This window comes from Laetiporus sulphureus (genome assembly GCF_001632365.1).
Source record: "Laetiporus sulphureus 93-53 unplaced genomic scaffold LAESUscaffold_3, whole genome shotgun sequence".
Taxonomy (NCBI): Eukaryota; Fungi; Basidiomycota; class Agaricomycetes; order Polyporales; family Laetiporaceae; genus Laetiporus; species Laetiporus sulphureus.
In genome coordinates this window covers 699434-714696 of record NW_024468512.1, presented here as the reverse complement: position 1 = coordinate 714696, position 15263 = coordinate 699434, and the positions used below count along the sequence as shown (strand labels likewise).

Genomic DNA, 15263 nt, shown 5'->3' with positions numbered 1-15263 from the left:
ATGTACGTTGCCCGGCGCCCCGCTGGGCATGTCATGTGTCGATCAGAGCAATTACGCACATTTGGAATTGGCCTGAGAATCATAGTAGGCAGCGTTGGTCAAGGGAACGCTGCTTGCGTTACGGCTGGCATAGTCATCGCCGTCTGGGTCTTGTGGATATTGCCGTACGGTTGGGCCGTAAGGAGAGACTTGCTGGACGAAGGAGTTCTGCGGATTGGGCGGTCCATATCCTGGAGCGGCCATGGATGGGTCGGCGACTGAGGAGGTGCCGCGGGTATTGGGTGACAACGATGGTCAGTAAGGAGCGGAACGACCAGCAACAGGCTAGTGTTGGGTCAAAAGGAGAGAGAGAGGAAGAAGAAAAGGGAAGACGAAGGTCGACAGTCGTGATGGTGTTGTCTCGAGGAAGGTTGCTGCTTTTGCGTACAGCCACGCGTGGGAACGCGTTGCTTTGGCTCGGGTGGTGGAAGCGCTCGCTGGTATGCGGGATGTCGTTTCTGTCGTCTCACTGTCGTGGTCGCCGTCCTCTGTGGCGTCGTCGCTGCGTGGGTCGCTCTGAGCTGGCTGGGATGATCCACCCGGCCTCATGTCTCAGAACTTATTACTCTGCGGAACACGCTGTGTTGTCACACACAATACAAACCCCGCTCCGTGGCCAAACTGCATCCCGATCAACCGCGTATCTCTCATGTATAGTACTGTCCATCTGCCTAAAGCCCTTTCAAAGATTAATAGTCGGTTCTATGCGGACAAGGTCCGGTTTAGCATTGCTGTTCGCACTCGTTCATGCGAAACCACGCCCTCGTTTATAGCTAGCTGTTCCGGATCGGTGTCCATATCGCGCCTCGTGGCCCGCGGAAGAAGCTCTCGGCTAATATGGGAGGCTTCGCCTGTTGTTCTCCTACCAATCGTTCTTCGAATAACACTCGTCACATACCACAGCATAACGGCGCGTGGAGTATCATTTCACCATTGCTGGAAAATTTCCGCGGATCAGCGCAGCTGCCCCTGTTTGCCGCCAGTTCGACTATTCAATTCGTCAGTGACGGTAAACGCGCACGCTTGACGAAGGAGTAATAGCACGTAGGATCTCCTCTGCCCCAAAAGGCCAAGGCGCAGTCGACAGGCAGTGCGAGCGTGGAACGGCAAATATCAGAATCTATTACAGGTTGGAAAACTTGCTTCACGAACATAGCCTTACTGCGTTGAAATGACGGTCTCCACTAACCCAAATCCAATGGCTGTCCGTTTAGAGCTTAGCGCCAGGGATTGAATGGGCTCAACTTCTGTTCGGATCGAACTCGTGCGCTGCGGCGCACTACTCGCATCGTGTGCATAGTGCGAGTGGGTATGTGACATGTGTACATCAAAATCAGAAAACGTGCCCGCAGAGAGGAACGTAGTTTACATGCCTGTTTTATAAAAATATCTCGGAAAGCTGTAAATGCAAAGATGCGTACAGGCGGTGGCCTTTCCCGAAGGGTTATACTGTTCTCCTTACTGGAATTGTAATTAAACGACCTTGTAAGTGATACCTTAAAACAGTGGGCGCCGAATTGAGCGGGACATGATATCAATCTTATCAAATCAATTAATCAAATCTTGTATCTCTCGAGTTTCGCAGCGAACTCATCAGCGAGGGTATCGCTCGAGTTCCCCTCAGGCTGAGTGGTGCTGTATGTCTACGCGGTACGTAGAGGCCTCGCGAATATCACACGCCGTGAAGAACTCGGCATCTGCCAAAATTGGGCCATTAACTCAGCCAACATACTGGGGTTCAAGAAAAATGAATTGACAGATGACGGGGGTGGGGGGAAGAGAGTAGAATGAGCAGTTACTCGCATCTTTAACACCTTCGGCTCATGAAGCTTGCATGAGACTTCAAACTGATAGAACGGGGAGGACTGGGGATTTCTCGCTCATATCGCCTCCGACGCCTTGCTCTTCTCGGGTCCGAAGCAACCCCATGAAATCGAGGCTTGATGTCTCGCATTGTATGCATATTGCGCGCTATCAATTGTTTGGCAGGATCGACGAAACATCTGCTATTGCCATGCCGGGTACTTAAGCACCTTTGGCGAACTCACTGCAAACGATCGCGATGGAGATCCCAACTTACTAGGGCCGGTCCATGCCATGCCGATCACGCAACCCATTTGGCCCTTCCAAGCCACATTGAATTCAACGTCGCAATCACTGCTTGCAGATGTCGAAGCTTGTCTCAGGTTCGCATCGTCGGCCGAGTTTCTCATTTGATACTGATTTTATTCCGCCTCCCCATCGTACATCCCATCGTACATCCCATCGGTTAACCATATCCCTTCCGATCCTATATCACCTTATATCAGTATAATCAACTACTGAATGATTCGTCAGCGTATACCCACCGCTGTCCGGTAATTACGTCGTTGGCGACAATCGCCCGATCCAATCAACTTGGTCTTGCGTCCTGCATGCTCTTGTCGTAATATAGGAGTAAACATAGCCAAGATGCTGACGACTCGCTAGAGTACACTTACAACTGTCCAGTCATTGCATTTTTCCTCAGTCTCGCGCTTGTAACCTTCACTCATCTTGAGGCAGTACACTCTAGATAATCAAATCGAGACGTAATGTTGAGCGAGGACAGGTTGTAAAGTACATTCGGGATCGCAAGACGTCAATTGAGATCAAGGAATCGAGAGACTAGATCACCTACCTTGAAGTGTGTCGATGATCACGGATTTATTGATAGGCCGTTCCGAGTGAGTTGATGAACCGCTACGGGAATGTCAAGCCAATGAGTAGATAGTGTGTATCATCTCCGTGCAGAAGCTTGCTCGTAAAGGGCCATCGACTCTCTATTCGTCTACGGCTGGCGGCAGAATTGTAGACGAAGCAGGATCTGACGGTCTTAAGATTGTGGAAGAATTAGATGCACGCTAGCACTTTTGCGCAAGAGCCAAACTCACCAGCCGCAAGGCCGTTTCAACCGTCTGCTGGCTTGCAATGTTTGCAACATTCAGCTTCGGAGTAGGTCGTCATGTTCCAGTGAGCTTCCTTCCCGACGGCGAAAACTTGACTTCGTCGGGATAATCCAGTTTTGCGAATGTGAGATGCGCGTTCTCTGATCATTTTACAATGATCGACCGTGAGGGAAAAGGAAAGAAAGCCGTCTTCGCTACAACAAGAGGTCTCTCCCAATCTGAAGCACAACAACAATAATCCTCGTCTGACGCGGTCCACTGCGGATCAGAAATGCAATGCGACCTCGTCTACGCAGATTGCACGCTTTCATGGCTCACATTACGGAAGAAGGGACATCTCGTGGGTAGGGTAGGAGTGCAAAGCGATGGTGATGAGGAACCCGAGTATAGTGAATGAGGATAACGGTCATTGGCATTGTCAGAACTCGTGGTGTGTAATCGAGAACTGCGAGGGACATTGAACTTGGAGAGCCGCCGCGCGATGGGGGCGTCTCGTGTCGAGCAGACATGGCGGCTTGCGGCCAGGGATTTATCAAAGTAGAATCGTAGGTGCAGGCCGGATTCCACGAGAAATCCTCGACGTGGTCGCAAGTGCGAGGAACAGATATTAGGACGATGCGAACGCGATGGCACGATGTCGGCCATCGACGACGCGAGGTGGGCTTGATGCGCGACTTAGCTTTTCTCGCGTGGGACTTTCTCGCGCTCTGCCCAGCGCGCCCATCTCCACAACGCTCGTTCGCCTCCAGATATCTGATGTTTGTTTGTCGTTAAAAGCTTGCCGTCTGCGTCGGGCGTCTTCCGAGCGTGCCTAGGAAATAAACTGATCGGCGGGCGTATGATCGATGTTATTCTTTGCGGCGTCTATCGCTGTCGAGCTCGTCGAATTCTGCCAGGCTGACTTGACGGTTTATTGAACTTCCCCTTAGACACGTCCAGCGGCTCTTTGGCACTCTTCAAGGATTTCTGGATGCGAAAGTCTCCCGTCATATGGCCAAAGCTGCGCGGCAAATGATTGCTTGACATAGGAGTAGGCGACAACTTGAATGAGTATGACTACGGTGTGTCTCGCAGCTCCACATGCAGCTCGCTTGGTCGATATCGCAAGCTATCTGAAGAGAATATTCTAATATGTCCGGTGCCACTCTGGACGCGCTCTGCGTTTTGCAAGTAGCCTAAGGCATGCGACGTCTTTGTCTTGCATCGGCCGGGTCGACAGAGGTACGTCGTGCGCCTCACGCATTGTCGTTTGATTACATCAGAGTACTACACATGCCGTTGATCTCCTCTTGGGGAAGTGGGTTCGATGCAGGTGAGATGAATGAAACCATTAGCCGACGGGAGGAGGCTTATGAGGTTGCCGTATTCTTTCATTCCGGCTTGTCGTGCATAGCCAGGGGAATGGCTGCGGCGCTGAGGTGCCTCAGCTAACCTGATCCATCGAGGTCTCGGAAGCTTCTTACGTGCTGGTCTTGCTAGGTCGGGAGCCTTCCTGATAATCTTCTTGCCGTCAAGGGCGCTTCTGCCATGTCTCCCATTCCTTCCGTATTCCTTGTGCATGCTGTCATTATTTACTTTGACAGTCTCCATGCGGGAAGAGAATCATACTATTGCTCGTCGTGTCCATCAAACGGCCACTTGCCTGTTGGGCGTCTGTGCGCTATGCTCGTGATGTGACAGGGTGATGCGTGATATGTCACTGTCACTGCGTCGGTGATCGTCGTCGCTGGCCCGCGGCGCGGCGGAGTAGCGCCGTTGAAGCGTTGACAAACAAATGGTTAGCTCTACAAGTGCGAAGAAAGCTCACAATGATAGGTTAAATGATATTTTGGCGCTGCGCGATACCGAAATAAATTTGTGGGCTGCTAATAGGTTTATGGATTAATGCGCCGTCCACAGCGGCAGCGAGGAACTCTCATACGCGTTCTGCGTGCTTGGAGGTAGATTGAGGCAGATCTATATTCTGTCCTAGTCCATTGGAAAATGACGGATCGAGAGGTATCACGGACAACCCACAAGACATGCGCCGAATTGATCAATGACAATGTCGCCCATCTTGTTGACATTGATGGCCCGTCTTCATAGTTCTAACCGCGGTCGACATCGCTACTGACAGTGCCTGTGCCAAAGCCCGAGGAGGTGCAAACAGAGAGGTAAGACCGCTGTGCAATGTTCACGGAAGCATTTTTTTTGGGGGGGGAGGATCGCGGAAGCAAAATGAGAGGGGCGCGTCGCAGCCACGGAACTTAAGTTCATCGCCTCAATGGACGGCAACCATCCAAATGTAGGCAGCCGCTTCTCTCGATTTCCCGTAACCGATAGCATCGTGCACGATAGCATGGGTTTCTAAACAGCTTAGGACGCCCGTTCCTCCTCCCATCTACGCTATGCAATAACCGCAAACTTGAAGTAGCGTGCGGCCTTGAAGTCTTTGTTGTCTCATTTGCGCATCAGGTCGTGCGAGGACACGTCTTGTAGATGTCCTTCTGAACAGATTTTTCAAGTCGCTCTTGCTATGTTGCTTGAAGATGCCTCCTTGTCCAGCTGGCTGCTCTTTACCGCTACCTCATTGCTGCTCAGGCTACGGACAAAGATTCCACCCCCTGTTCGACCATAGAGCACTCGCGTCTTCTATAGATAAGGACTGCTCCACCAAAATTTATGAAGGCTTTTTGTAGGCTTAAACCGACATCCGGGGAGTTCGCGCAGGGACATTGAGGCATCTTCACGTTGGTGAGTTGAAAGTGTCGTCAACGCGAGTATGAGGGACTGAGACGGTCCGGCGGCACGCTGTCAGGGCCCTACCAGAGACAATCTCAACAACGATGCATCATCCCTGGGCCTTGGCATTAAGGGTCTACCCGCACTTCGCATCAAGGAACTCCAAGACGAACTGATAATCATCCTCCAACCGATGCTTGCCGCGGCATTGGCCGTGGGCCCCCTTTTCCTGTTTTCGTGCTTGTTTAGCTTTCTCGATGCCCTACGTTGTCCTTCCGTCGTATAGACATCTAAAAGGTACACTTCGTCGCATGCTAGCTGTCAGGTCCCGCGTTTTGACTCTTCGGATGAGCATGATGTCGTTCGGCGCAGCTTTGGTGGACTGGCATCGGATATATTGGATCCCCATCCGTATCATCCGCACACATTCTCTGTTGCTGCTTGACCTTCTCGCATTTGCTGAATTGATAACACAACATAGTTCTTGTCTCCTATGAGATTGTGCTTTGCTGAAGTATCGTCGTCGCTCTGTATATTCTCTTGTAAAATCCTCGTGTTTATTGCATATATGCCGCTCGGATCATTTGTACTCATACCTTTTTCGTGGAGTAGTGGCATCTGGTTCGTCTTGTATACCATGTCGTCATAAAGAAATTGAGTCGAAGCTGGGTTGTTCTGCATATTGATGGCTCTGTATTTCTCTTTTCACTCAATCACACAACTCGATATTCATAGTGATTGTTTAAGATGTGCATTTTGATAGCGGTCGTAAGTTACACGCGGTCGTGGCAGCGCGGATAGACGCAGACAACTCTGCATTTGTGCGCATGTCCAAGTTGAACGAAGTGGCGTTTATTCTTGTTGACCCAGAGCAGATGTCGGTGCTATTTTTTCATTTTAATTCACGCGAGGCTATGCATACATATGTCTTTTGTCCTATATCTTTGTTTTGATGTATGTTATAGAACAATGCATATCGCCCCATGCCGCTGCAATTCCAACATGGCCATCATCATCGCTGCCACACTAAAACACTGTAAGAAAACCTTAAGAAGTGCATTAGGGACTAGTACGAGCAATGGCGATTTACATTATGGTCCTTGCATGTCACGCATATGCCATCGACTCCGCCTCGTGCAAAGTTCATATCCAGCAATAAATATAAACGAAACGAGTATGTTCCTTCTGTGGTACTTGGAGTGGCCTTTGGAGCAACGTATGCTCAGCCACGCAAATCGTGTTCTATTGTGGACTGATAGCCGTAGGAGGCCCATGAGCCAGCGGGAGAAGAGCCGACCATTACATCAGTCTTGAGTAACGAGAGTAATACAGAGGTAGACAGAGATGGCGTGAGCTGAATCAGAGGTGTGCGAGATGAGGACAGGGAACATTGTTACAGGAAGGTATCGGTGGAAGCCAGCCTCGACGGAATCTGGCAGGTCGATCGGCGCGATATCGGAGCCCCACGCGACTCATTAACGCACCTGATCTGACTCGCTCAGTCACGAGATCTTATGCTTTGTATGCCGCGGAGTGTAAATTCGCCATGAACCCCATTCCGCGTCCGCCGCGAAGGTTTAACGTTTGACACGGCAGACATGATGCGATTTATCAATGTGGGAAATTGTGTGTGAATGTCGACTGATTTCTTACACATGCGACAGATATTTGCAACCATGGCATTTCATGTTGAAAATGTTTCACTTTGGCTGTGAATGTGCACTATTTGCTGTTTAAATGCTAAATTGGCAAAGCTTTGCCACAAATGTAAGACATCAGCTGACATTCCCACACGATTTTCCACATTTATAAATCGCGTCATGTCTGCCGTGTAAACGGTATTCAACGTCAAAGGTATGCAACGTGGATTCGGAACAAAGCAGTGCATAGATGAAGTTATGTGTGGACTTATATTTCAATTACCAGCTAGTACTATTTCATTTGTGTACTTCTCGGGCATTAGCATGTGTCTCAGACATGGTTTCTCCCCCGAGCTTCAATTCCTGATTTTACCAGAGAATTGGAGCCCAGTGAGTACTATCATCATTCTAGTACCTGAAAGTATCTTACACATACTATTGTACTGTAGTTGCCTAGGTATATACTAATACATTTCCTCGTTATACTAGGCCTATTGCACAGTTCCAGCTCCCATACCTCCCATTCACTCATATCCCTCTGCTAAGAGATCGTGGTAGGCCCTAGGGATGCCAAGCACCGCATACACGTTCGGTCACGACCATGTCACGTCATGACTGATCGCGAGTGTGACGCTCCGTAATTGAGCGCCTACACGCGCGACGCGTATCGTCGCCTTTCTCCTCACCCCCCTTTGGTCATCTCGACATGGCACGAGCACAAAGGTCTGCTGCTGCTCATGGCCAAAAGTCCATCGCCTCCTTATTCAAGGGTTCCGCAAAGTCTGAATCTGACGCAGACACAGCCAGCGGGCTCAGTGACTCGGAGGTTTCTGAGCCTGAGGAAGAAGCTAAGAAACCCACTGCTGTAGCAAGCAAGAGCTCAGCTCCAGATGCGTCGGACCTGCCCCCAATCCATAACATACCAGCCATCTTCTCTGATCTAGTCGCACGCGCTTCCCAGATCAAGGTAGTGGCGCAGCACCTGCAAGGCCGCAAGATGCGCGTCGCCACAATGTGTTCCGGCACAGAGTCTCCCCTTCTCGCGCTCGACCTCATTCGTCGATCCATACTCCAGCACTATGACGTGAATCTCGAGTGCGAACACGTCTTCTCGTGCGAGATCGAGCCTTTCAAGCAGGCGTACATCGAGCGGAACTTCCAACCACCCCTGCTGTTCCGTGATGTCTGTGAGCTTGGGGACACACATGCGTACGCCAGGTATTTTTCGTTCATCTTATATGACCTGACGTTTGTCATGAAGTACGACAGCGTACGGGTCCCTAGCGCCCGTCCCCGGAGACGTCGACATCCTCATCGCGGGTACCTCCTGCGTCGACTACTCCAACCTCAACAACGAGAATCAAGATATCGACGCGAATGGCGAGTCTGGAAGGACATTTCGGGGGATGATGTCCTGGGTGAAGAATCACCGGCCACCCTTGGTCATTCTGGAGAACGTGTGCTCGGCACCTTGGGAGCGCGTGGTCGAATACTTCGAGAAGAACAAATATAGTTCCCAGTTCTTACGAGTTGATACAAAGGACTTTTACATACCTCATACCCGTACCCGTGTATATCTCCTCGCTGTCGACCGGCGAAACTCGGATCTTCCAGATGAGTGGGCGAAGCTTCTCAACAAGCTCAAGCGACCCGCATCGTCCACTCTCGATGCCTTCCTGCTCCCCTCCGACGACCCCCGTATCCATCAGGCACGCGAGAAGCTCGTTTCCGAAAGCTACAACGCAGTCGACCGACGGAGAGGCCGGACAGACTGGGGCCGATGCGAGTCCCGTCACCAACGCGCGAGACTGGAGGAGGAGCTCGGCTCGAAGCGCCCGCTAACGAGCTGGGACGAAGGTTAGTCTGCACGTCTCGTGTTGCTGAGTGGTGCGTGCTTATCATTTTTCAGGTGGTTTCTGTAAGTTGCCAGATTTTGCGTGGAACGACTGGGGAGTTGGGCAAGTAGAGCGTGTTTGGGACTTGATGGACATTAGTCTCCTCCGGTCTGCCAAGAAAGGCGTCGATCCGTCATACAAAACGTAAGCTATGCCACTCACTCTACTGCACGGCTATACAGACTGACATGCAATTCAGGCAAGTGTGGAACCTCTCGCAGAACGTCGATCGGACCATCGGGTCGAACAAAGTCGGCATTTGTACATGCCTGACACCCGCCATGATTCCGTACATCACGAATCGCGGCGGACCTATGGTCGGCATTGAGGCGCTCTCCATGCAGGGTCTGCCCGTGGACGAGCTGCTCCTGACGCGCGAGACGGAGGATCAGCTCGCCGACCTCGCGGGGAATGCGATGTCCACGACTGTCGTCGGCGCGTGTATCATGGCCGCACTCATCGTGGGCAGGAAGCTGCTAAAAGAGGGCAACGATACGAGCACGTACGAGTCCCGAGACAACATGTCGATGGACGTCGACAGGGACGAAGTGCGGGATGACTCGATGGACGTCGATCAGGCGCTCGACGACATAGCCATCGAAGACCGTGTCTCCGGGGTAGACCAGCTTGTGGACCAGCCTTTGGACCTGGCGTCAACCGCTGCAGTCCCTCTTGTGACTCTTCTTGACAAGGCGGTGAAGAGCGCGCGTCTGTGCGAGTGCGAGGGCCGGAAGGACATTACTGATCGTCAGGTAAATCGCTGCAAGGACTGCGGCTCGTCGTCCTGCGTCAAGTGTGGCGGTCGGCCGGAGCACAACCCTGAGCCCATCGACGTCCAGGCAAACCCACGGATGCCTCCAACTGCCTTTGCGAAGGAGCTCAAGTCGACGCTCCCCATGTCAGTCTCCCTGTCGAACGTCTCCCAAGCGCTACTCGACAGCCTCAAGGAAGCGTCTGGAGTTTCTATCCCGAGCGAGCGCTGGTCGAGCTGGTGCGAAGCCGTCCTCCGCGTCTCCCAGCACGAATTGCGGTTCGTCGAGCCCAAGCGACAAGACATCTGGGTGGCGACGTACCAGTCACCCGTGGCGTATCTCGAGCTTCTGCTCTTACCCCAGCAGCCCGAGTGGCGCCTCTTCGCAAAGCCGGAGGAGAGCGAACCGGCGAACTCGGAGCTCCGCAGGCTGCTGGAGACCCCCGTAGGCAGGATGGCTTGCCGGGGCGGGCTGTGTGCGGGGCGCTGGGACTTTGCGCTGCCGCATACTACGTCTGTGCGTATCATGATCTCTGGTAGCGAGCCCGTTCCGTCGTGGGAGCAGAAGCTTGGCCTGCAGGGCGACGAGTTCAGAGACAAGATGGTTAACTCGAGGTTGGAGATCAGCGTTCCCCAGGAGGACATGGTACACTTCGACAGGGACATTTCGGGTGTCTATACGCTGCTAGACAAGTGCGGCACCGCGAACTCGGCGCTGCATAAGAAGATGTCTGACGAGCGCGACTCTCACTTGCCGCCGCTATTCTTGTTCCTCGACCCAACGCGGTGTGGAGATCCCGCGGATGACTGTTTTGTGATCTCCATCAGCAAGCGGCGTTACGAGTACGGTGAGACTCGGCCTCTCGTTTGCAAGTTTGATTCGGAGTGGAGGCAGTCCGACACTGTGGAAGAGCAGAGCATCGAGTGCCATATTCCGCAGAGGTGGGTCGAGTCGCCTGAGACGCGTCTGACGGTAAGTAGTATCATTATCAAATCAATCCATGTTAAGGCTTACGCTTCGAATCAGCCTGTAGCCGGCCACGAAGCGCACTTCGCTGTGCCAGGAGACCACCTCAACGTCAGCATCTCAAATGACGCCTGCTCCAGCGCGAACGCCCTCCTTGTGTGCCGCGTCCCACTTCTCGACCAGGCGGGCCCCGAGTGGCCGCGCGGCACTTGGCAGGAGGTCGACAAGGTACACGAGCGCGTCACGTTCAAGGCCCTCGCGTGGCTCATCGAGCGCATCCGCAACGTCGGCGACCACTTCGGCCACTGGCAGGACGCGGAGATAGTATGTGACCACGTCAACTGCGAGCGCTGCGCACCCACTGCGCCCGACCTGCGTTGGATGAAAAACAAGAACAGAATCGTGGCGATTGAGGACACGGCGCAGGCTGGAGAGTATGAGCGCAGGCTGAAGCGCCGCCCTGCACCGTTCGTCACGCAGCTCAAGCTCGAGAAAAGTGGCGTCGGTGTGATCCGCATCGGTGTGAATATTACGTCGCTCATGCACCGGGCCATGTCTCGTCTTCCCTCCGCCGGTCGAACAGGAGAAATCAAGACCTCGTGGCGCTTGACGACCGACTTCCTCCCGGCAGCGAAAATCGACCTCCCGAAATTCAAGCTCTCGAGCAACCGGCATGACGTAAGACACGCCCAACCTCCTAGCTTCGTCATCGACTTGCGCCCGGAGCAGCTGCGATCGCTTACGTGGATGTTGGTGCAGGAGGAGCCGGACGCGCCTCCATTCATCGAGGAGGAAATTTCGGATGCGATCTTGGAGCCGCTTGGATGGAGGGCGGAAGGCCGTGCACAGAGGCCGGTTCGTGTCAGAGGAGGCGTGCTTGCGGATGAGGTTGGGTATGGGAAGACCGCCATCACGTTGGGTCTTATTGACTGCACCTCGAAGAGCGTCGAGGACGAGTTCAAGAAGATGGAGGGCATGAAGGGCAAGATCCCAGTCAAGGCGACCCTTGTAGTTGTTCCTCCTCATCTGACTAGACAATGGGGCTCTGAGGTGAAGAAGTTTACAGGAAAGCGGTTTAAAGTTATTATACTCATGACTGCTACGAGCATGAACTCCTTGACCATCGAGGATGTTCAGGAAGCAGACATTGTTGTCGTCGCCTCCAACTTGTTCCAAAGCAACGTCTATCTGGGGAACCTGGAGATTTTCGCTGGCGGTGGTAGTCTCCCTGTCCACGAAGGCAGATATTTCAACGCGAGGTTAGAGACTGTGCTTGCATCGCTCCGTGGACAAGTCGACCGGCTTAGAGAAGAGGGTGCACAAGCCGTGATAAAGAAGATCAACGAAGGCAGGAAGCTAGGTATGAGGTTTATATTTAGTGTCCTGCTACTGTATGCTAAGTCTTTTGTACTAGACGAGGACGAAGGTAACTTCCTGCTTTCCGCAAAGCGACTCAAGGGTAAGACCTCCCGTCAGGCAGTCGAGGTCGTAGAGGATGCTGCGAAGCCGAAGCCGAAGCCGGAACCCTCAGAGACGAAAAACTCGCGAACAAGGATGATCATGGAGGTCGTCATCCCTCCTCTGCCCAAGCTCAGAAAGTCGCCTTCGGCGATGAGCATCGTATCGTCCTCCGCGCTTGAGGCGACAGAAGGAGAGGACGACTCGTACGCGCTCAGGCCACGTCGTCGTCGAAGCTGTCAGAGGCGCCCGATCATGATTTCCGACGACGAAGACGAGCAGGCTCAGTCTGACGACGACTATGTGCCAGACGAGGATGAGGACGAGCCAAAAGCCAGACGCTCCGCGAAGAAGGCAGTCTACGTCAGGCGGTCTAAGAAGTCGCAGGACTCTGATTACGAAGAGTTTTCGGCGGAAGAGACCCAGTCCGAGGACGACACGGCTATCGATGACGTCGTCACATCGGACGACGACTACTCTAGCAGGTCGTCCAGAGCATCAACAACACGAAAAGGAGTGAAGGGCAGCAGGAACTCTGCGGCCACTTCGGACACTGATGCTATGGACGTCGATGAATCGTCGTCTTCAAAGGACAAGCCGAAGAGGGCCATAAAAAAGCGCAAGGCTCTGGACGACGGCGAGAGGCCGGCGAAGAAGAGAAAAGAAGTCGAGGGCCCGTGGGAGCTGGGGTCGACCGCGGTGAAGAAAGACTGGACGAAGATGCAGGCGCCGCCTCTCGAAATGTTCCACTTCTCCCGGAAGGTCGTCGACGAGTACACGTACCTCGATGGCAAGATTCATTCCATGGTAACGAACATCACAGCGGAGCGACACTGGGTGCTTTCTGGTACTCCCCCAATCCACGATTTCCGCGCTCTCAAGACCATCTCTGCATTCCTCAACTTGCACCTTGGCGTGGACGATGATGGTGAAGGGCAGTCGGTTCAGGTCAAGAAACGCCGCAAGGAAGAGACGGGTGAGCACTGGTTTTTCTTTAGTATCTGAGAGCTTGTATTGACAACTACTGCAGCTGTGGAAAAGTTTCACTCTTTCCGCGAGGTCCATAGTCTCGAGTGGCATGCTCATCGCCATCAAATTGGGCAAGCGTTCTTGGATCAATTCGTTCGTCAAGTGAGTACTTTATTTCTGCGTGCCGCATTTTTCTAATCGCTTTGGTAGAACATTGCTGAGATCGACGAGATCCTGTCCAGCGAAGGAATCAGGAAGGTGGACCTGCCTGCAGCTGAGCGTGCCATCTACCTGGAACTCGAGCACCATCTTCGTGCACTAGACATGACCGTCAAGCGAAGCAGGAAGAGTGAAAGCGACCGTGAAAAGCGAGTGGCCCAAGCACTCGGAGAAAGCAGGTACGTCGTCTTATAGAATAGGATTTTTCAGGATTCTCAGCTTTTCTCTCCAGCACTGCCGAAGAAGCCCTTCTCAAACGCTGTTCACATTTTGAGCTCGACTCCTCCGACAAGGAGAACGCCATGAAAGCATGCGAGGTCATCGTCCGCGAACGGTGCGCGCAACTCGATGACTGCAAGACTGAGCTCGAGAAGATGATCTTGGAGGCACTCAAGATGGAGAAGAAGATCGGCAAGATGGAGATCGAGTCGCTTTTCCGTGAGTACGTCCGCGTCACGCGCAACGAGGGCGTCGGCGATGAGGACGCGACGGAGCAGACGAGGACGCTGCTCGATCAGGCGAACGTCGCTGCACCCCTTCGGACAATTACGAACAAGCAGGTCGACGCGCGCGGTAAGGGCAAGTCTAAGGATGACGACCTGCCGGAAAGCATTAAGCAGCTCATCTGGGAGCACCGCGAGAAGACCCATGTGATACGCCGTCTGACGAAGGAGCTTGTGGGCCGCGTACGGTCGTTGCGATACTTCACTGCCGTTCGGGACTTGCAGAAGCAGGCCGATGTGGCACCTGTAGTGTCGTGCCCATCGTGTAGGCGTGATCAAGTCCCGATTGAGGAGGTCGCGGTGCTCTCGTCTTGTGGCCATATGGGCTGCATCGCGTGTGTAACAGAGCATGCGGAGAGGGAGGAGTGTGTATATGCTGCATCTGGCGCATGTAAAGCGGCCGCTCGTGTGTTGAACGTTGTAAAGGGCGACACCCTGGGTGTCGACGACGAGCAGCGCGACGGGCAGGGCAAGCACTACGGCCTCAAGCTCGAGAAGGTCATTTACCTCGTCAAGTAAGTTGCAATCTCCAGATCATCGCGGATGCTCATCAGTCCTCTCTATAGGAAGGAGATACCTAAGGAAGAACGAGTCCTCGTCTTCGTTCAGTTCCCCGATCTCATGAAGAAGGTCGCGGAGGCGCTCGCCGCGAACGATGTCAAGTTCCTCGAGATCCGAGGAACCGCAGTGCAGAAGAGCAAAAGCCTTGAGCAATTCCAGACGAACAGCAAGGAGCGTGTGCTGTTGCTGAACGTTATGGACGAGAGCGCGAGCGGGGCGAACCTGACGTCGGCCAACCATGCGGTGTTCCTGTCGCCGCTGCTGGCCGCGACGCAAGAGATCTACGACGCGTGCGAGACGCAGGCGATCGGGCGGCTGAGGCGATACGGGCAGACGAAGCTTGTCAACATTTATCGCTTCCTCAGCACGAACACGATCGACGTTGAGACCTACGAGCAGAGGGCCAAGGTGAAGATTTAGATGTCGGATGTGCGTGTCTCGCTTTGATAACTGTCGGTCTGCATCGGTTTCGTCGGATTGGAATTGGACTGCTTGGATTCATGTAGAGATTCGAATTGTTTCGCACATCTTCCATACGCATCTTCCCTCTAACAATTGTCAGTCCCGTATTACTTTCATCAGATTACATTGCACGGATTATACAAAGATTTGG

General features: G+C 53.1%; 1 protein-coding gene across 1 annotated transcript; it reads left to right on the top strand.

The window, feature by feature from the left end:
• Window positions 1-8033: 8033 nt before the first annotated feature.
• On the top strand, window positions 8034-15070 carry LAESUDRAFT_642051 (uncharacterized protein; the record flags this gene model as incomplete). The annotated part of the gene is made up of 9 exons (XM_040903711.1): window positions 8034-8545; window positions 8589-9184; window positions 9237-9366; window positions 9422-12538; window positions 13058-13374; window positions 13429-13529; window positions 13578-13765; window positions 13819-14604; window positions 14656-15070. The coding sequence occupies 9 exons, from the start codon at window positions 8034-8036 to the stop codon at window positions 15068-15070; spliced, it is 6162 nt and encodes a 2053-aa protein (XP_040769099.1).
• Window positions 15071-15263: the final 193 nt, after the last annotated feature.